Consider the following 22,423-nt stretch of genomic DNA (forward strand, 5'->3'; position numbering starts at 1 on the left):
TTTTATCTAGGATGGACCTAGATACGATCATACTAAGTGACATAAGTCAGACAGAGAAAGAGACTTATCGTATGATATCACTTATAGGTGGAATCTAAAAACTGATACTCCTTACCGGCCCTCTTCCCCGTTCAGTGGTGGGTCTTCATATGATGTTTAAAGAGGTTAAGTGTACAGTTAACTCTACAGTTGTACAGTCAACACCTGGCATTGCTGAGAACTGTACTCTAGACTTCTGACTTTAGAGGCTTTGTGTTCTTCCCAAATCATGCTGTCCACTATTCCCAAAGGACCCAGCTCAAATAGCACCTTTTTCTTGAAACCTTTCCAGATTTCCCTTCCTCTTTTAACTCCACCCCACCCCCAGAAAATTCATATGATTATGCATATCTATTATAGTTGTTAAAATATACTATCTTAAATGTGTATATATCTTAGCTCATCTGTTCAAATTTAAGTCTTTAAGCTTTTTGAGGGTCACTCATATCTTCATTTTTGTAACCCTCACAACATAGTGCCTTGCCTAAGGAAAATGCTGAATGAGTAAATATTATATAACAGTTAAATAAGAAAAATATTTTATCTGCTGTAAAACACAAATTTTGTACTGTATGACATTTTATAATTTTAACTGTTGGAAACTAATGGAAATATGCTTTATTGTGGAATAATTTCTATCTTGTCAGGTTTGAAACTTGACGAAAGGAATATTTTTTGTCTGAATTATTTTACTGTGGTTGTAGGTATCTGTGGAATAGATGAATTTGATAAGATGGGGAATCAACATCAAGCCTTGTTAGAAGCCATGGAACAGCAATGTATTAGTCTCGCTAAGGCTGGCGTGGTTTGCAGCCTTCCTGCAAGAACTTCCATTATTGCTGCTGCCAATCCAGTAGGAGGACACTACAATAAAGCCAAAACAGTTTCTGAGAATTTAAAGTAAGTCTCTTCAGATATTTATACTTTAATATATTGAATCCCTATAGATATGAAGAAGATAACTGAGGACATAAATGGAGAGTTCACAGAAGTTGCAAGTTTCCAATAAATGGACAAAAATGTGTTAGAACACTACACGTTAAAACAGTGAAGTGCTGGGACCTCCCTGGCAGTCCAGTGGTTAAGACTCCACACTCCCAATGCAGGGGGCATGGGTTCGATCCCTGGTCAGGAAACTAAGATCCTGCATGCCACAAAGTGAGCCCAAAATAAAATAAAATAATAAAACAATGAAGTGCTATTGACATCTACCAGATTGGCAAATGTTTTAAATATTAATCATTATTGGCAATGGGGTGGGGAAATGGGTTCTCACATACATAGTTTAGCATTTTGAAGCACAGCTTGACATGTTTATCACTATTTTAAATGTATATTCTGTTTGTTCCAGCCAATTCTTTTAGGAATTATACTCACAGAAATAGGCACAAGAGTGCACAAAGATATGTTGACAGGGTAGGTCTTACGGCATAGGTCTTACGGCATTGTTTATCACTGCCAAAGATTGGAAATAACTTGAAGTGCCCCCATCGATAGGGAAGTGCTTGAACTATATAATAAGACTGTACTGTGGAAAGTAGCAATTAGGAGAATGAAGGTAGCTTTGTATGTACTGTGATAGGGGAACATGTCTGTGCTTTATGGTTAAGTGACAAGAGCACATTACACACTTATCTGTATATGTGTATCCCACTTTTTTCCAAAACCAATGTTTATATCTGTATGTGTGTATGCTTTCTCTTCTAATTTGTTCTGTACGGGTTGGACAAAATGTATGGGGAGGGGAAAATAGACTCAAATGATGCATAAGTGAGAAAAAGACAAAAAAATGCCTTTGTGAAAAATTGGAACTTTAAATTCTAGTGGGAAACAAGCGAATTTTCTAATATTTAATAATAAATACTTTTATTGTAAGAATGGTACATAGTAAAAAACACAATTGTACTTTGAGATTCTGGGTATTTCTGTACTACAACCACCAAAAAAGCCATCTGTTAGTGTTTCTTAGTAAAATGACAAAGTCCTGTATTGGAAAGATCAGAAAGATCTTATTGAACAAGGATCCAGGGAACTTGGATTCTGGTTTTTAGTGGTACCACTAGAATGTTGGTCAAATTCTTTAACCATTCTGGATTTCAGTTTGTTGGTCTCAAATAAAGGAGTTATCTGGTTGGTAAATTTAGAAATGACTAAGTAAAACACAGCACTTTTACTATAATGACTAATAGACATATAAATGCCCCTTTAAAAAAAAGTGGTATTTTTGCTTCTAAATGGGCATAGGTACTTTGAGAGACTCAATGTTTTGGTGAGACAGAAAATATAAAAGATTAAGAACTACTCATCCAGATAACCTTCGATGTATCATGTAGCATTCTAGCTTACAAGTTCAATGATCCTAAATCATAGGGAGTGATATAGAACATAGAGAAGAATTTAGTGGTTTTGATGGTGTGAGAAAAGACTGCATCCTCAACGTACCGATATAGGTACATATAAGGCTGTGTACATGTGACCTGGTGTGTCTCTGGAGTTGGTGGGTATATTGAATCCAGAAGCTATTGCTTGTTTCTTTAACCTAAAGCTTCATTTTCTTTTTTTAAGTTCTACGTGGAACTTGATTAGTAAGCAAGTGAGTAAACAGTTTTTTAGGTTTTCTGTTTGTTTTAATTCCAATCACTGTTTCTTCTTTCTTTCACACCTTTAGAATGGGGAGTGCCCTACTATCCAGATTTGATTTAGTCTTTATCCTGTTAGACACCCCAAATGAGGATCATGATCATTTACTCTCTGAACATGTGATTGCAATAAGGGCTGGAAAGCAGAGAGCTGTTAGCAGTGCTACAGTAGCTCGTATGAATAGTCAAGATTCAAATACTTCTATACTTGAAGTGGTTTCTGATAAACCACTATCAGAAAGACTAAAGGTATGTTTCTTCTCCTTAATCGTTCAGTTCAGTTTTGTTTGAATGTCAGAGTTCAGTGTGTTGCTTGTTGTAGAGCAGTAGTATGTAAGCTTTCATAACAAATACCTTTTATATTATAATACTAGAGTTTATATAAAGTTCAGTTGAAATAATCTAAGTCAACTAGACCGAGAGCTAGAACTACAGTGTTTGGCTTATTTGGTCTATTTATCTAAACAAGTTATTTTAGCAGAAAGATTTTATTTGCTACTTATCCTTGTAATCTTGGGCCTTTTTATCATGCTTTAGGTGGTTCCTGGAGAAACAATAGATCCAATTCCGCACCAGCTATTGAGAAAGTACATTGGTTATGCTCGGCAGTATGTCTCTCCAAGGCTATCCACAGAAGCTACTCAAATTCTTCAGGATTTTTACCTTGAGCTCCGGAAACAGAGCCAGCGGTTAAATAGCTCACCAATCACTACTAGGCAGCTGGAATCTTTGATTCGTCTAACAGAGGTTCGTTGATTTTAAGTTCACATTCTTTTGGCTTAGAAAGGGAGTAGAGGGTTTCTCATTTCTCTCAATTTTCTGTGTAATGATTTGCTTTTCTTCCTACTGAGAGACATTAGAAATGGGTGGATACATTTTTTTTAAGGGGTTGTCATATACTTAACATATCAAAGTTTAACCATTTTTTTCAAAGCAGGACCAGTTACTTATGCAATGTTTCTTTTTTCCTTTAATGACACTTAGGAGACTCTTGAAGTTTGAAGATTGCTTAGGTTAACTAAGGATTTGGGGATTCAAAAGTGAGCATATGGGAACATGGAACGTGTCAAATATCTTAGGAGTATTTAATTTTATACACGACAGGTCTGTAAGTGCCTGTTTTTCTAACAGCAGTAACGTCTATTCACAGTTATGGAATGCTAAGAGAACTCTGGCAGTTAAAATTAACTGGATCAGAGTTTGAGCTTTTTTGCTCCTAGAATCTGATTAACTCATCTTTGTTGTTTTAACAAATTAGTTAGGCATGATTTCCTGAAAGTACAAGGCAAGTCTATTTCATAATCAGATCTTCTAGAATGAACATTCAGAAAGATGTTCAAAAAATTTTTATCTACTAAAATCTATTTTAGTAGATAAAAATAGATTTTAAAATGAGTGATAATTTTCATACTCAAGTTTTCAGATAATTTTTTTTAATTGTGACTTTTCATACTACAGCCCCTCCTCCCAAAAAAGTTTAGTTTAAAATGAATAAATGAAATAAACTTAGACATACTATACCTGCTCAATCAATGTTAAATATATTTATCTTTTGTTATCTGAAGATGGTTGTTTTCTTTCAAAGGCACGAGCAAGGTTGGAATTGAGAGAGGAAGCAACCAGAGAAGATGCTGAGGATATAGTTGAAATTATGAAATATAGGTAAGATTACATTTTAAATGCCGTTTTAAGTGAAATACCGGTCATCTTTTCGTCTCAAATTATATATTTAACTGGGACAAGCAAAATTATTTTTATTTAGCCCATTTGATCACTTATTTTCCTCGGAACAAATTGTACTTTCCTGATTTAAGATATTCCTGTGTAAATAATCTTTACATTAAAAAAAAAGGTTTTTTTGAATGGGTAATACATTCACATAGTTCTAAAATCAATTCAGAAACATACTTTGAGAAGGCTTGCCTCCATCCTGTTTACCATCCACCCTTCCTCTTTACCAGGACACCCATTACTTTCTTGTAAATAGCATATGACTTACTCTGTTCTGTACCTTTTTTTTTCAATTGAGATATAATTGACATATACCATTATTAGTTTCAGGTGTACACATAATGATTTTATATATATATGTGATATATGTATATCAAAATGATCACCATAGTAAGTCTAGGTAACATTCATCACTGCACAGTTACAATTTATTTTCTTGTGATGACAACTTTAAAGATATCCTCTCTGGGGACTTCCCTGGTAGTCCAGTGGTTAAGACTGAGCTGCCAATGCAGGGGGCGCAGGTTCTATCCCTGGTCAGGGAACTAAGATCCCACATGTTGCGTGGTGCGGCCAAAAAAAAAAAAAAAGAATTGACAGCTTTTAATTTTTTATTGCTGTCCCCAGAGTAACTAACTGCCTCATAATGAATAAAATTATTAACAATTAATGACTACCAACCCTTTCGACCAATTCCTAACATATTACCCTCTATGTCTTAATATCTTACTGGTTTAGCATCACACAGCACTTGAACCATCAATTTTCTCTTTTACATGACTCAGTACTAGGGTTCGAGGGGTCTTGTAGGTGAAAATTTTACCAGGCTGGCTTCATTGTGCTGGAGACCCTCCAGTTGATCATTTATAAGCAGACAGATAGGAATTACTAGACTTTCTCATACAACATGCTGCCAGGGCTCAGTGTACCAGCATATGAAGTAAAGGAATGGCCACAAAAACCAGTTGCCTGCCTGACTTCTAGTAGGTCTAACCTCCTAGGAGACGAGACCAATAAGAAACTGAGAGTCCTAATAGAGATCCTTTTTTCACTAGGAAAGTAAGTCACTTAACCCAACCAAAATTCTAGAAATCTTGGATTCTAAAATGTTTTCCTAATTGAAAACAAGCACCAACAACAGGGTCTTCTCGTTTAATGACAAGAAGCTGCCTCTTAGCTCACAATCTTGAGTATGTGTATCTTTCTCTTTCTGCGCATCCTACCCTTAAGCGCTTCACCTTTGGGAGTGGAGCCAAGATTGCCACTCCTGGTTTTCTTTTGTTTTTAATGCTCTCTCGCCCTTTCTTTGGGTTTTCTGGTGCCTGGCTCTACTGAAGAGTATCATGTGCTTCTACTTCATAGACTGTTGGCAGTCAAGCAAATCAAGGGTCAGATTACCCCAGCCACTCTCCTTCACCTGTAGCATTTGTTTTTTGAGGCTTTACCCTTTGTCACTTTCCCAAGGCCTCAGACCCCAAACTTTGCCTCAAGCAGCCAATCTGGTGTTTCTCTACAATAAATCCACAGGTCTGTGGACACCATGGATTAGTTCTCATATCTGAGCATTATACTTAAGCAAGGTATATTATGCTCTAATTGCCTTTTCAATAAAAATACTACAGTGCTCATTTATGAATAGTTCTGCATGTCTGAATACTCATGTCAGACAGTGTTTACATGTGCTTTTCCTTGTGGAACTTGTATTTGTTTCTACTTCTCTAAGTTGCCTTGCTGGTAAAACTGAATTAGCTTCAGGCTGTCCGTTTTCTTCAGGGCTCCTGAAAAAAGAGTTCTCATTATTAAGTGTAAATAGCACCCACATGAGATTTCCAGTTTGTTTCCCTGAATTGCTTGAGTGTTTATTAACTTTTATAAAAATTTTCAGGAAAAAAAGAGACTAGTTTGATTCCAAATGATTGGAGTTACCTGGAATTATTTCCATGGTAGAGATCAAGACCCAGTTAAACACGTTGAGACTAGGTCATGAATTATCTGCTTTGTGATACTTAACATGCTTTCTGTTCTCAGTCTAAACTCTGAGAGAAGGGACCTTATCTGTCGCATTTACCACTGTACTCCCAGGGCCCAGACTGATGCCTAGCACACAGTAGGCCCTCAGTAAATGTACTGCATTAATGGTAAGGTTGATCTCAGTAATCATTTTTCATTCATTAAATCTTCCATTTGAGAGTTTCTTTTGTTTTTGTTTTGTTTTTTGACTGCACCGTGTGGCATGCGGGATCTTAGTTCCTTGAACCAGGGATGAAACATGTGCCCCCTGCAGTGGAAGCACAGAGTCTTAACCCCTAGACCACCAGGGAGGTCCCCATTTCAGAGTTTCTGTCTCTTCAACTTTTGAATGTTTGCCCTTAACATGGTTTGGAACCTGTAAAATTACATTTTAACTGGGAAGCAGAAGCCTAAATAAGAAAAATCTAAACTGTGACAGTACATCACAATTATCAGAGCACATAGCTATAAAAACCACGTATTTATGGGCAACAGTTCACAGAAGCTTTCTCTTAAAATTGGAAATAAACTAGGAAGCAGAAGAGAACAGAGCCACCTTCAAAGGTTAAGAGACCATTGTGAGAGTTTTTTCTATTTAAGGAAAGTAACTCATATTTTACATACTTTTCTTCAAATCACAGATATGCCACTCATTAGCTGTGTAACTTTGGCAAGTCACTTAACCTTCCAAGACTTTGTTTCTTCATCTATAAAATGGGAATAAGAATAGTCTCTAAGTCATAGGGTTGCTGGAAGGACTAAATAGGATAGCACATGGTAAATAAATATAATTAAGGTAAATATTAGCTATTATAATTAACATAGTAGCCTAAAGCATTTGTGACAACTGTTTTATGAGAAATAAGTATATGGTAAATTATATGGTAAAGTAGTTAATCATAAATAAGATTATACTATATTTCTAGGGGAAACACACATTCATCAAATTGTTTTATCAATTATTACAATCTTGGATGACTCATATTCCTATTTGTACAGTTCATTCTCTTTTCGTGTGGGCTCCTGTCTATTCAGGGAACAAAATGAAGCTGTGTTTTTAGTAACCCTTTAAACTCATTCCTGTGAGCGTCTTAAAGGCAGGGATTGCACCTATTTTGTTCACCACGATAAGCCTACTGCCTCGGAAGTGACCAATTTATATTTGATTAATTAATTCCTGGTTAAATAACGTCTTTGCCTATGAGCCTGGCTGTGAGACTACATATGTCTCATTTACAGGCAGAGAATTCAGGCAGGGAATCAGCAACAGGGCTGGCTAATTGTATGTCTAACTAGTACTTTCAGACTTATGGCTAAAATTTACTATCAAGTACATTTTTCTTTCCTTGATGATACTGTGAAAATAGGAGGAAAGCAGCAGAGAGCTGGAGTAATAGGCATATCCTTTAATATCTAACCATCATTACTGCAACTCAGCAGAACCTTTCTAGTTCATTTTCCAGAGTATTTTTCAACACCTTTTATTTGCCAGATGCTGCACTAGGAGCTGGAACACATCTTTACCAAGTAAAGCCTAAATTTAGTATGTTTAGAATTTCTTTTTTCATGAATCAAAAAGAATGTTCCAGGTATTTATATTGAAGCCTATCAACTTTGTATTTTTATGCATTTCTCTTTGCAAATATAGGGAGTTTCTTAAAAGTGGTAACTGTGTCCAAAGTATTTTTATCCCCAAACTGTTCATACACAGTGAATTACACAGTGGCCACTCAATAAATACATGTTTAAATCCTTGTTACATGAGCCTCAGGGCTACTTCCACATTTTTCTTCTTATAACCTGGAGGCCTGGGACAAAAATTTCTCTAGCTGTGCCACACTGGGTAACTTTGTTTTTCTTCCCTCCCATAAGCATGTTAGGAACTTACTCTGATGAATTTGGGAACCTAGATTTTGAACGGTCCCAGCATGGTTCTGGAATGAGCAACAGGTCAACAGCAAAAAGATTTATTTCCACTCTCAACAACATTGCTGAAAGAACTTACAATAATTTATTTCAATTTCATCAACTTCGGCAGATTGCCAAAGAGCTAAACATTCAGGTATGATAAACCAAATAATTAGTAAATCTTTTTGTAATAATTTCAGGAGGCCTTTATTAATATAGTAGAACATTTAAATATCAGAAGATTTGGATTAAAAGAACAGAATAGGTGTTTTTGGAGTATTTAAAAATACAGGCTTGTTTTCTTTAAGATATAAAATTAGTTGCTCAGAGCTTTAAAAAAACAGTTTTTATCTAAAATTCATACCTACTAAAGAGTTTTCAACATCTTGATAGGGGAAAACATCATAGCCAAGACTCAGTTTCCATGTTATCCTGACAATCCCTGTGGGCAAGTCATCCTTATAAATCGTTGAACCTCAGTTTTCTCATTTGTTAAATGCATGATTCCACCTGCTCTACCTACTTAAAAGTTTTAGTGAAAATGGGTGTAATAGCACTTTAAACACGTAAAACAGTTTATACGGAAAATTGCTCACTCAATTTCAAAAGTTAGTCTAATTTTTGTTTTGAAGCTAAGCTAAAAGAAATATAAAAGATTCTCTGCCAACTGGAGTTATTTTTGACTAGCTAGGCATTATAGAATCCAAGGTTTATATGTAGGCAGTTTTTTCTGTAAGAAGTACAAATAATTTTATTTGCATAAGAAACTTGACAGTTGTATATTACTGTTTGAGAGATTAATTTCAAAAATCATATTTTTGTATATTACTTAATGAGCTAACTCTTTTGATATTTTCTTCCAGGTAGCTGATTTTGAAAATTTTATTGGATCACTAAATGACCAAGGTTACCTCTTGAAAAAAGGCCCAAAGCTTTACCAGCTTCAAACTATGTAAAAGAGCTACCAAGCCAGGCCCTCCTGGGTTTATTCTGAAGAATATGCACCAAAAAAAAAAAAAAGAAAAAATGTTATCTGAAAAATGACATCCTAAAAGTAATGTAATAGGAAAAGAGTGTTGAACTAATTTAAGAAGTGATAAAGTCATGTGTTAATTTTTTACTTCTCCAAAAGGCTAAAAATAAATTGTTTATATTTTATCTAAATGATGTAATTAGAAATTATTTATAGTTTTATTTTTGACCTGTCTTTCATTCTTATAAATATTTCATAGTTTTGCATATCACATGTGCATCTGGGTAAGCATTCACAAAGTTACATTTAAATGTTTAAATAGTTCTGACACACAAAATTGAATATCTTTTAGAAATAATTGAAACCAACTTTCAATTCCCCAAAAATTTGGAAATTCTTATATTGACTTTTTTTTGACTTTGGTTTATAACATTATGTAAGTTTCATGTGTACAACATTATAATTAGACTTCTGTATATACTCCTGCAAGCTCACCAGAAGTCTAGTTTCCATCCATATATTGACATACTAAGCTTAACATCTTAGCTACTGAAAAAAATTTTAAATAAATAGCTGTGCAAGACTAATATTTTTTTCAAAGTATATTTTATTTATTTATATTTAAAAAAGATTTTTTTTTTTTGGCCATGCTGTGCATCATGCGGGATCTTAGTTTCCCTACCAGGGATCAAACTCGTGCCCCCTGCAGTGGAAGCGTGGAGTCTTAACCACTGACCACTGGACCGCCAGGGATGTCCGTTGTGCAAGACTAATATTAAAACCTAGCAGCGTCTGTTCCACTCTTCCACATGCCCTATTTTTCTGTTCAGTCTCAACTGTTCTCCCATTTACCTCCATTTTTCTAAAGGGCACGCTAGTAATGCTAATTCTTTTTTTTTTTTTAATTGAAGTATAGTTTTACAATATTGTGTTAATTTCAGGTGTACAGCAAAGTGATTCGGTTATACATATATGTATATATTATATTCTTTTTTTCTATTCTTTTCCATTATAGTATATTATAAGATATGAATATAGTTCCCTGTGCTATACAGTAAATTCTTGTTATCTATTTATAGTAATGCTCATTCTTGAGTTTTCGGTTTCAAAAATTATATTGACTTTTTACCTTAGAAGATAAGAACGTGGTTCTCTTAAATCCTCTACATACATACGTAAATACATACATACATACACACTTCCCCATTTCTTTCCAATTTAGTTATATATCATAATTTTTAGTTAAATCTATATTTGGCTTTAATCTTATTATGACTGTTGAATATATTCATCTCCTTTCTTGTACAACTTTTTGTTCTCCTTAGAACTAATAATTTGTTTTTCAACTACTTAGCTTTGACCCCAAGGCTCCACTGTAAGTCTGAATCTCCTCTCAGAATACGCAGACAAATCAAATAGTCTATTTTAACTTCTTGGAGACATCTCTTCTGGAGTTCTCCAGCCTTTTCCATTCTGAACTACACATCTGTCATCATGAGATGTCTCATTTTCTCTCCCATTTCCTGGCTCCTATGTCTTTCTCTTTCTTGTTTTACTCCTTTATTTTGGTGGAATCCATTTTCTAGTAGCTTCCTGAGGAAGATTTTATAAGGCACATTCTATCCTTAGTCATGGATTGATAGTTTGGGCATAGAATTTTAGTTTGGAAATCATTTTCACTCAGAATTTTAGATATTACTCTATTGCTTTTAGTTTTCAGTTTTGCTGTTTGGAAATCCAAAGCCATTCTGATTTTGATTCTTGGTATGTGACCTTTACTTTCTCTTGACAGGCTATTTGTACCTTCCCTTTTCCATGGTGTTCTGAAATTTTAATAGTGTTTAAAAACTCTATCCTGCTGGTTTCTTATGCCAAAAATGTTGGAGTTATCGTAACTGTCTCTTTTATTCCCTAATCAATCCATCAACAAATCCTCTCAGCACTATCTTCAAAATGTCTGAAATCTGATTACTTTTCATTACTTCCGGTTCCACTATTCTGGCTCAAGCCATCATCTGTTGTTCAGCTTCATAAGGACAAGGACTTTGCTTTATTCACCACTACTGCCCTAGCATGTAAAACAGATTTTGACCACATACCCCTATGAGGTAAACACATGAAGTGGGTGATTATACCACTTATAAATGAGGACACAGAGTGGTACAGAACTTAATCAGAGTGGTTAAGCAACTTGATTTAAGAATACAGAAAAAGAACAAGAGAATAAAAGAGAAAGGAGTTTCTAGTTACAAGAAGGAAGCATTCTCCCCTGTTTCCCCCAGGAAGTTGCTCAAAAGCAATGAGGAAACTGAAGAACAAAAATATATAGTCCATCTTCTGTGAACTAGGAAACAACTTGAGACCCCAAACCCCAACACTAGGAAGAACTGTCAAGAGCTGTCAGGATGACCCAGGCAGCCTTGCATGAGGGAGGAGGCAGAGATGATGCCTATGGCTGAAGATTTCCAAAGGAAGCAACGAAGTGTTTCTCAAAGTGTATTTTGCACACCTCTTGGAGCAAAAGGTAAAACCCCACCGTTGCAATAGTGTGAATATGGCATACAGATTGGCGGCAGCAGCTTCTAAGGAGAGGTTAAATGAGAAGTTATACAGATGCCACTCTGAAGGAGAAAAAAAAATCTGGCTGTCCTCAAATTTCTCCAAAACAACACTCATCACTGAAACATGTAGAGCAATGCCTACAAAAAAATTTTTTTTTTTTTTAAATTTTTAAAATAGAAGTTCCTTAAAAAACTAAAAATAGAATTACCATATGACCCAGCAATCCCACTACTGGGCATATACCCAGAGAAAACCGTAATTCAAAAAGACACATGCACCCGAATGTTCATTGCAGCACTATTTACAACAGCCAGGTCATGGAAGCAACCTAAATGCCCATCAACAGACGAATGGATAAAGAAGTTGTGGTACATATATACAATGGAATATTACTCAGCCATAAAAAGGAATGAAATTGAGTCATTTGTTGAGACGTGGATGGATCTAGAGACTGTCATACAGAGTGAAGTAAGTCAGAAAGAGAAAAACAAATATCGTATATTAACACATGTATGTGGAACCTAGAAAAATGGTACAGATGAACCGGGTTGCAGGGCAGAAGTTGAGACACAGATGTAGAGAACAAACGTATGGACACCAAGGGGGAAAAACTGCGGTGGGGTGGGGATGGTGGTGTGCTGAATTGGGCGATTGGGATTGACATGTATAAAGTGATATGTATAAAATTGATGACTGATTAAAAAAAAATTAAAAAAATTTTGGCTGCATTGGGTCTTTGTTGCTGCGTGCGGGCTTTCTCTGGTTGCGGCGAGAGGGGGCTACTCTTTGTTGAGGTGCGTGGGCTTCTCGTTGTGGTGGCTTCTCTTGTTGTGGAGCACAGGCTCTAGGCACATGGGCTTCAGTAGTTGCAGCACGTGGGCTCAGTAGCTGTGGCTTGCAGGCTCTAGAGCGCAGGCTCATTAGTTGTGGTGCACGGGCTTAGTTGCTCCGCGGCACGTGGAATCTTCCCGGACCACGGCTCAAACCCGTGTCCCCTGCATTGGCAGGCGGATTCTTAACCACTGCGCCACCAGGGAAGCCCACAAAAATTTTTAAAAAAGAATTTTATACCCAGATGTTTAGGTCAGGTTTCTTAGTTGCAAACCAGGAGTCAACAAACTTTTTCTGTAAGGGGCCAGATAGGAAAAGCTTTAGGCTTTCTGGGTCATATGACCTCTGTCACAACTATTCAACTCTGCCATTGTTACACTACATAAACAAATGAGTGTGGCTGTGTGCCAATAAAACAGACACTGAAATTTTAATTTCATAAAATTTTCATGTGTCTAGAATGATAATCTTTAATTTTTTTAATCCATTAAATAATGACAGATAGTGGGTCCAGTTTGGCCCATGAACTGTGGTTTGCAGACTCTTGGTTGCAAACAGTAGAAACTGACTCACTTGATTAAGCAGAAAAAGGAGATTTTTGAAAGAATTTTGGTTAGCTCACAGGATTGTTGGAAGGTTGGTGAGTTAAGAGGATAAGCTTCAAGGAGCAATTTCTAAAATTGGCCTTAAGAGGAAGCTGCTACAACCCTACTGCCTCACAAGGCACTAGAGGAAAGTGCTGTTGCCTCCATGTCCCATGGATGTCACTTCTGTACCAGGGACATGGGGAAACCAAAATACAACTTACAGCAAACTAGATGAATGGAAAATTAAAACCAAAAAAAAAAAAAAAAGGCAATGTACACTGAACGTTTAACTGTAGGACCAATAAATGTGATTATTGCCATAGAACAGAATGTAAATATTAAGTCCTGATTTTAAAAAAGGAAGGAAGGAGAAGGTAGATAGTAGTGTAAATATGATGTCTTTGTGGGATAGAGGGTTAAAAGGTATTTAAGGATGATAAATCTATTAACAGTATAAAAAGTACATTTCACAAAAGTCAGCACAGATAACATCAAACAAAGTAAGGTGATAGACGAGAGAGAGAAGGAAGAGGAAATATACTACATAAATAGTATACACATATACTATATGTTTATATAATATATACTTATGTAGTATAAATATACTATGTTAACATACATTGTTCAAAGAGGAAAATAATAGATACTGTTTAAAAGGTCAGATGTTAAAACTATTAGATGAAATTATTAAAAAAGATAATATAAACCTAAATTATCAGAAGAAACTCTTCTGTGTTTCTTAGATCCTCTGTTGTCTACTTGGCATCCATTAATCGCAAGGCCAAACTAATGTCCAAAGTTGTTTACATCTCTGCTGGGATCCAGCTTTCTCTGATTACAAACCTTCCAACAACAAACGCCAGTATCTATGTTTCACTTCGTGCCCAATAGGGGACATCCTCACCTCACCAGTTCCCACAACCACAGCAATAAACACTTAGGCTTCCCCCTTGCTCCCGCCTTCTGACCAGCCTTGATGCTTCCCCCTGTGGCCCTTTGTGGTGTGGTATTGCCCCCTTCTCTTGGGAAGTGTAAGCAATAAATTCTTTCAAAGGCAGTTGTCTCATGTCTGTCAGCTTACCATTCCTGATTAAAATAAATCCCAGGTACAAATTTTAGAACAGCAACATACAAAGCAAAACAAGAAAACATATCGTGGAAAGTTTTAGAAGTAAGAAAAGAGCTTAACATATTCATGACAGAAGTAAAACTAAACCTAAATATGTCAAATCAATAAATGCAAATAGGCTAAACTCACCTATTGAAACAAAAGTCTTTCAGATGGGATCACAAACTCTTGTATGCAAGATATACCTAAAACAAAGTCAATTAGAAAGTTGAAAATAAAAGTATGGACAAAGGTGTACCAGGAAAATACAAACAGAAAGCAAGGGTGTCATCTTAATATAAAAGGAGACTGAAGTCAAGGCAAAGCTTTATTAAACAAAGAATATTTTCTATAATTCTAGGCAGAGCAGTTCATAAAATTATATAATAATTATGGATATGTTGCAAATAGCGTTAGGAAGCAGAAACTATAAGAGAGACCAGGAAATGCAGAAGTCAAGTAGTAAGAGACTCTTGTTTACTTCTCTCAGTTCATGGTAGTCAAGTGGACAAAAATTAAGAATAAAGAAGACATTCTCTAGTAACACCATATACAAAAATAAACTCAAAATGGATTAAAGACCTAAATGTAAGACTGGAAACCATAAAACTCCTAGAAGAAAACATAGGCAGTACACTCTGACATAAATCGTAGTGGTATTTTTTTTTGGATCTGTTTCCTAAAGCAAAGGAAATAAAAGCACAAATAAATAAATGGGACCTAGAGACTTCCCTGGTGGTCCAGTGGTTAAGACTCCACACTCCTAAGGCAGGGATCACAGGTTCGATCCCTGGTCAGGCAACTAAGATCCCGCATGCTGTGCAGTGTGGCCAAAAATATATATATAAATAACTAAATAAAAATAGGGACTTCCCTGGCAGCCCAGTCGTTGGGACTCCATGCTTCCAGTGCGGGGAGCGGGGATGCGGGTTCAATCCCTGATCAGGGAAATGGGATCCTGCGTGCCCCATGGGGAGGCCAAAAATATATATGTATATATAATGGAATACTACCTAGCCATAAAAAAGAATGAAAATTTGCCATTTGCAACAAAATGGATGAACTTTGAGGATATTAAGCAGAATATCACTGTAGATTACAGTTGAGTGGAGGGTGGGGTGTAGCTATTGGAGTCAGGTAATAAATAGAGTTTGGGCCCAAGTCCATCTTAAGGTGGACCAATGGGTCCCTGAACCTACCCTATAGTTACCTCAGTTCCTGAATGCCTAATTGGAGCAGACATACTTAACTTAAAAAATCTCCACTTGGCTCCCTAATTTGTGGATCAAGGCTATTCTGATAGGAAGGCCATATATTATTATCATAGTATCATAAGGCCAAAATAGTAAACCAAAGGCAATGCTGCATTGCTGGCGGAATCACAGAGATTACTGCCACCATTTCTTTTGGAAGATAAGTGCACTATTTAATTCATTTTATTGTAGAAGATGTCTTAGAAAGACAGCAGTAGAATGTTTTAAATTACGCTAATTGCAGCTGCAATTCCCATTGCAGCCTCTTTACTAGAGCAAATCAGCGTAGCCCCTAGAACTTGGCAGGAAGCTATACATTTGGCAAATGCTATTTTCTCTATCTCATTAACAAGAGAACACTGGCAGCAGTTTGCTTTCACCTGTCAAGAACAATATTTCTTCATTGTCTTATCTCAGGTCCGTGACAACTCTGACTCTCTGTCATAATTTAGTGTACAGAGACTTTGACCATCTCCCCATCCCATGGGATGCCACTTCTTATCCATACACTGAGGACGTCATGCTGATAGAATGATAAGTGAGCGGACTATACTGGCTACCCTAGGTACCTTGGCAGGTCATCCATACCATAACCTTGGAGGTAAATCCCACAAAAATTCAGGGGTCTGTCTCCTCAGTGAAGCTTCTGGATTCCAGTAGTTAGGGGCATATCAGAATATACCCTGCAAAGTGAAAGACAAGTTGCTATACTTTGCACCCCGTTACACTCTGAAAGAGTTACAATACTTGTCCTGCTTCTTTGGATTTTGGAAGCCAGATACAACACACTAGGTGTGCTACTTATACAATAAGTATAATTCATAATACTTTTAGTTTTGAGTGTGGCTCAGGGATACTGTGATTTATGAATTATATATTCATCCCTGTTTCTGGCACAGAGCTTCCCAAACCTTTGGAATTTCCTGAGCAATAAGCAAAAAAATGGGAGCATTTTTTTTTATCATAATACTTGGTCTCTTGTCCTCAGTTCCTGAAATCACTTCAGAGCCATAAAAGTGAAATGGGTGTCTTATCACCTTTCCATCACTACGGGGTTTATGTTACTGAAGTGACTTTTGGAAAGCACCTAAGGGTTACTAGGGAAGCAACTACACAATCGGGGGTTGGAACTTTCAGTCCTACCCCCTGATTTCCAAAGAGGGGAGGGAGTCTGGGGGTTGAATCAATGGCCAATGGCTAATGATTTAATCAATCATGACTGTGTAATGAAGCCTCCATAAAAGTCCAAAAGGAGAGGGTTAGGGGTGCTTCTGGATTGGTGAACATGTGGAGATTTGGGGTGAGGACATGGAAGCGCCACATCCTTTCACCGTACCTTGCCCTATGCATCTCGTCCATCTGGCTGTCCCTGAGTTATATCCTTTTACAATAAACCAGTTATCTAGTGAGTAAATGGGTTTCTGGAGTTCTGTGAGCGGCTTTAGCTAATTATTCACACCCAAGGAGGGGATTTGTGGGAACCTCTGATTTATAGCCAACTAGAAGCACAGGTAACAACCTGGGCTTGGGATTTGGATCTGAGGTAGAGGGCAGTCTTATGGGACTTCACCTGTGGAATCTGATACTATCTCCAGGTTGATAGTGTCAGAATTGAGTCAAATTGTAGGATACCCAGCTGATGTCCAGAGACTTGCTTGGTGGTGTGGGAAAATTCCACCCCCCACACTGGAATTTGGTCCAGGACCCAAATAGGCTCAGAGCAAGAGAAGGCTCGCCAGTTGGTTCAGGCTGCAGTGCAAACATCTTAGTGATGTTGGTGCTCTAAGTTTCTGTGTCAGATTACTCGATGGAACCTGGTCCCGGCAGGTCCTCATAGGCCAATCACGACATAGGCCTCCAGGATTGGCAGAAGTCCTGGTTCTCTTCAGCCAATAACTACTCCTCCTCTTCAGAAACAGCTCCAGGCCTTCTACTGAGCCCTCATCTACTGGCCACAGGACACTAAGAGGTATTCTCTGATCCACCAAGCCATAATGTTGAGTGGGTGTAGCGGCATTCATCATAAAGTGGAAGGGGTGTATGGAAGAACAGGCTTGAGTTGGTCCCAAAGGCCCAGTATGTTTTCAGGAATGTGACTCACACTCCCAGTGAGTCTGGTCTTGTCATACTGCTCTCTCCCTTCCATATCTGAGGCCTCATGGGGTAGTTCAGCTGAGAAAGAAACATTTTGAACCTGGCTTACAGGTGGTTCTGCATGACATCTGGCACTAGCCAAAAGTGGTGTGCTGCTATATTACAGAATCTCTAAGGAGAACACCACAGTGTTCTGAAGAACACTGGGAAAAGGATTTTTTCCCCAGTGGGCATAACTTCAAGCATACATCATGTGGCTTAGCCAGTCAGGATGTATAAGAAACAAGATGGTCAAGCCTGTGCTTAACTTAGAGCAAAAGCAAAAATACGTGAAATGGCTTACAATGCCTTTCATATCTTGCCCCATGTTCACACTTTAACCTCAACTCTACTGCTCTCATTCCTCTCACTCACTCTGTTTCAGCCACACTGGTCTCCTTGCTGGCCCTTGTACAAACCAGGCACATTCTACCAGAGAGCCTTTGCACATGCTGTTTCTCCTCTCTGATCTGCTTTTCCATCAAAGGGCCACATAGGTCATCCCCTCAACTCCTTTGGGTCATTACTCAAATATCACCTTCTTAGTGACATCTTCCCCGGACATTGTTTAAAATTGCACTTCCCCAACCCTATCTTCCGTCTCTGTTTCTCTGTTGACAATCTAATATACTATATAGTTTATTCATCTTGTTTATGTCTGTTTCCTCATCCCACTAGAAAGTAAGTTCCATGGGGATAGGAATTTTTAACTATTATCTTCACTGTTAAGTCCCCTGTTCCTATAATAGTACCTGGCACTGACAGTCACTCAATAAGTATTTGCTGAATGAATGAACATCAGTCTGGGGAAGAGGCTTGTGATTAAGTTTCTAAGAATGTACTCTGAGTCTGAGAACACCTGGGTCCACATGAATGCGCACCAAAGGAGCTTTGCAACTAAACAGATATCACCTATTCTGTGGATGTCAGCTAGTCTCTTTCTCCAGCCACCCCAGCCCTTGGCCAATGAGTTCATGAACAAAGTGACCACGGGGCCGGGGGTTGCAGTTAGGCATGTGCTCAACAACATGAACTTCACTTCACCAAGACTGACCTAGACTATCACCATTGCTGAGGGTCTAAGTTGACAGCAGAGCAGCTTATCTGAGACAACACAGTGCCAAACTTCAGCGGGATGAGCTTGCCACTTGGTGGCAGATCAATTACTTTGGGCCGCAAGAGGGCAGCAATTTGTTTTCTCTGGAAGAAGTGAGCTTATTTTGGATAGGTCTGCTCTTGCTGCCTTACTTCTTTCAGCAATGCCATATGTGAATTTATTAAACTTATTTACCGTCATGATATCCCACATATTACTTCTCACTAAGGAAGTCATTTTACAACTGAAGAAGTAAGGCAATGGGTTGAAGTTCATGGGTACTGTCTTTACCATGTACCCCATCACCTAAGAGCATCTGGCCTGAGGGAACACTGGAATGGACAATGAAAAATCAGTTACAGTGCCAGCTAGTTGATAATACCTAGCAAGTCTGGGGTACTGTCCTACAGGATGAATTATTTTCTCCAAGCCAGTGACCACTTTATGGTGCTGTTTCTTACACAGCCAGAACACATGGGTCGAGGAACCAAGATGTAAGAGAAACACCTTGTCACTGTTACTTCTAATGATCCATTCATAAAGTTTTTGCTTTGCATGCCCATAAAATTGGGCTTTACTAGCTAGAGGTCTTACTATCCAAAGGAGGAATACTTCTACCAGAAGACAGGACAATGACTCCATTGAACTGGATGTTGAAACTACCACCTAAACATTTGGGCTCTTGTGCCTATGATGTAGAAAACATAAAGAGAATTAGTGTGCTTCCACTTGATAATTAGGAGAAAACTGGGTCACTGATATAAATTGGGGCATGGAAGACATTTCCAGAACTTAGAGGGTCTTCTAGGGCAGTTCCTAATATGTTCACATCCACTAATAGAAGGTGGTGGAAACTATAGGCAGGATCGTTACGGGCTCAGATGCCTCAGGATGAAGCTTTGAGTTATCCTACCAGGTAGAGAATCCAGACCAGCTGAGATGCTGACCGAGTAAAAAGGGAATACAGAACGGGAATGGAGGAAGATATTTCTAAATATTAACTAGAACCTCAAGACCAGTTGCAGAAAGAAGGCCTGTATTTGTACATTAAGCAATTTGCCTCCCCCCTTACTTCCCCTATTATTTGAAATAAAATGTATTGGTAGTAGTCAACTTGATAATTTAGTCCTTTGGATAGAGGTTATCAAGCAGAGTGTAGGAATAAACACCACACAGTGAGTGATAGATCTTCATAGCTTCCGTTTATAGAGAAGGGAAATATAGTTTTTGCGTTGGAATGTTAAGTTGCCATTGTTATACAGATGTTTATGAATGGGTAGAATGAACATGTATGCATATTGACTAGCCAAAGAGGTGGATGGTAGTAAATAAAGTGATTTTGATACCTGACACCCAATCCATCCTCCTAGTGTGCTTTCCTATAATGCAGAGGTTGGAAAGCAAAGAAACGTTTCCCAAAGTTTTTTTTTTTTTTTTGGCTGTGCCGCGTGGCTTGTGGGATCTTAGTTCTCCGACCAGGGATGGAACCCCGGGCCCATGGCAGTGAAAGCACGGAGTCCTAACCACTGGACCGCCAGGGAATTCCCTCCCAAAGTCCTTTTGCCGCTTGAATTCTGAGTGTGAATTGGAGTCCACTGATTAGATTTGGAAGGTAGAATTGGAGAGCCATCTTCCTCCTGCTTGCTGTTTTCTGCTGGCACATGTAGTTGAGGAGACATTTAATTTAATTTCTCTGCAGCAGCATTCTAGCAGTTGTTAAGAGGCAGTTGTGTGACGTTGGCAGGCCCCAATTCTCCACCTTTCTTGTTGTGGGGGTAGAAGCTCCCCTGGCAAGCCAGACCTGTAGTGTTTTTCTGGGAGTCAGCCCTGGAGACCCAGCATGCAGCCCACTCCTCCAGCCCTTCCAACAATATTACAATCATCTCTGTTTTACAATCCTTCTTTTTAATGTGCCAAGAATGGTTTGCATTTCCCGTAACTAAATCCTCACTGATATACCTTTATCCAAAGCACTCTACCCAGCTCACCTACTATATACTTAAAAAGTTATGAGGCAATATTAATTCACAAAAACTACATACTAGTTTTATTTGAAGTTATAGAGGTCACTATCAGAAGAACTAAAAAAAGCTATACCAGGTTTGCTCTGGAGCATGGGCCTAGGGGTAGAAAGGTAGAGTGTACATATTTATTTTCATATCAGCTTTTCTACACAATGGAATTAGTTACCGTGTATATATATATATATATATATATATATATATATATATATAACTATATATATGTAAAACTTGATAAGATAGACATAAAAATAAATGAAAAGGTTAAAAAAATTGAGTGAGATTTTGACATTTAAATTGAAACTATTCTTAATACACAGACTTGCAAAGTCACTGAATAATTCATTAAGACTAGAGAACCTTAGCCTTACCTCCATATACGAATAATAATTTCAACAGACCTCTTCTAGATATATTGAAAACACTGATAGCCTGAAAACTTCTCTTTCTCAAAGATGGTCTATTATCTAAAGTATTGAAAATGGCTCTCCTTCTCAGTCCTGAGAAGCACTGTATTCACAAATTTGGCAGAAAAAATGTCATCCCCCCTCCATGACATCCACATCCTAGTCCCCAAAATCTGTGAATATGTTAGGTTATACGGCAAAGGAAAATTAATATTGTTGGATGTGGGGAAGGCGCCTACGCTAGCCCGATGGTGGAGTCGCGGAATTGCCTGGGCCCACCTCTCCGTGCAACCAGCCCTTATGTCCTCTCCATGACCTCCTCCAGCTGCATTTTAGAACAATATCCCAGTCATTATTATTCATAAGTAAGTCAAGTACCTGGTGAGGCCACAGCTGAGTAATAGAGAATTAAACAATGCAGGCTGAAATGCTTCTGTAAGTAGTTTGCTTACACTTAAAGAGGCAATGGGAGAAGAGAAACAACTGAATAAATAAGAGGCCGAATATTCGTTCACTTGGCTGGACTCCTCTCTCAGGGAACAATAAGATGTCATTGAAATATTTGCACCTGAAGAATGAGATGATCAGACTGGCATTTGAAAAAGCCTGATTCAGTGTAAAATGATTGTGAGAGGATCAGCTTGGTACCTGGGAGAACAGGAAATGAAAAGGACTCTTTCTTAATCAGGCTCTGCCTCAACCTACCCAGACCAACAACACCTTATGCTCTTTGATAACAACTTTCAACATGCAGAGTGCTAACATCACTCTTTAGCTATAACCTGGTGATAGCCTAAGAATTGCAGTACCTGGATGGATGATAAAAATATGGATGGCACATAAGATGAAGAAAAGAGTTGTTCCAGCATCATATAGATCATCTTTGTTCCATGGTACTGCATTTCCCCCTTTGCTGAAGATCAGTTGACTATATTTATTTAAGACTTCCTATATGATGTTGAAAAGGAATGATGAGAGGAGACATCCTTGCCCTGTTACTGATCTTAGCAGGAGAGCTTCTAGTTTCTTCCCGTTAGGTAGACATTAGCTATAGTTTTATTTTAAAATTTATCAAATTGAGGAGGTTCCCCTCTATTCCTGTTTTACTGGGAGTTTTTAATCATG

At 37.8% G+C, this 22,423-nt stretch overlaps 1 protein-coding gene across 1 annotated transcript in view; it reads left to right on the forward strand.

Moving 5' to 3' along the window:
• The window catches only part of MCM8 (minichromosome maintenance 8 homologous recombination repair factor), a 49,500-nt gene extending 40,113 nt beyond the window's left edge, over positions 1-9,387 (forward strand). The window contains exons 14-19 of the mRNA XM_061208232.1: positions 744-939; positions 2,708-2,927; positions 3,216-3,425; positions 4,264-4,340; positions 8,292-8,481; positions 9,191-9,387. Of these exons, the coding sequence (XP_061064215.1) occupies positions 744-939; positions 2,708-2,927; positions 3,216-3,425; positions 4,264-4,340; positions 8,292-8,481; positions 9,191-9,283 (986 nt within the window). The 3' untranslated portion in view covers positions 9,284-9,387. The remainder of the gene's footprint in view (positions 1-743; positions 940-2,707; positions 2,928-3,215; positions 3,426-4,263; positions 4,341-8,291; positions 8,482-9,190) is intronic.
• The last annotated feature ends 13,036 nt before the right edge of the window (positions 9,388-22,423 follow it).

Source organism: Eubalaena glacialis, chromosome 13 (assembly GCF_028564815.1).
Source record: "Eubalaena glacialis isolate mEubGla1 chromosome 13, mEubGla1.1.hap2.+ XY, whole genome shotgun sequence".
Classification (NCBI taxonomy): domain Eukaryota; kingdom Metazoa; phylum Chordata; class Mammalia; order Artiodactyla; family Balaenidae; genus Eubalaena; species Eubalaena glacialis.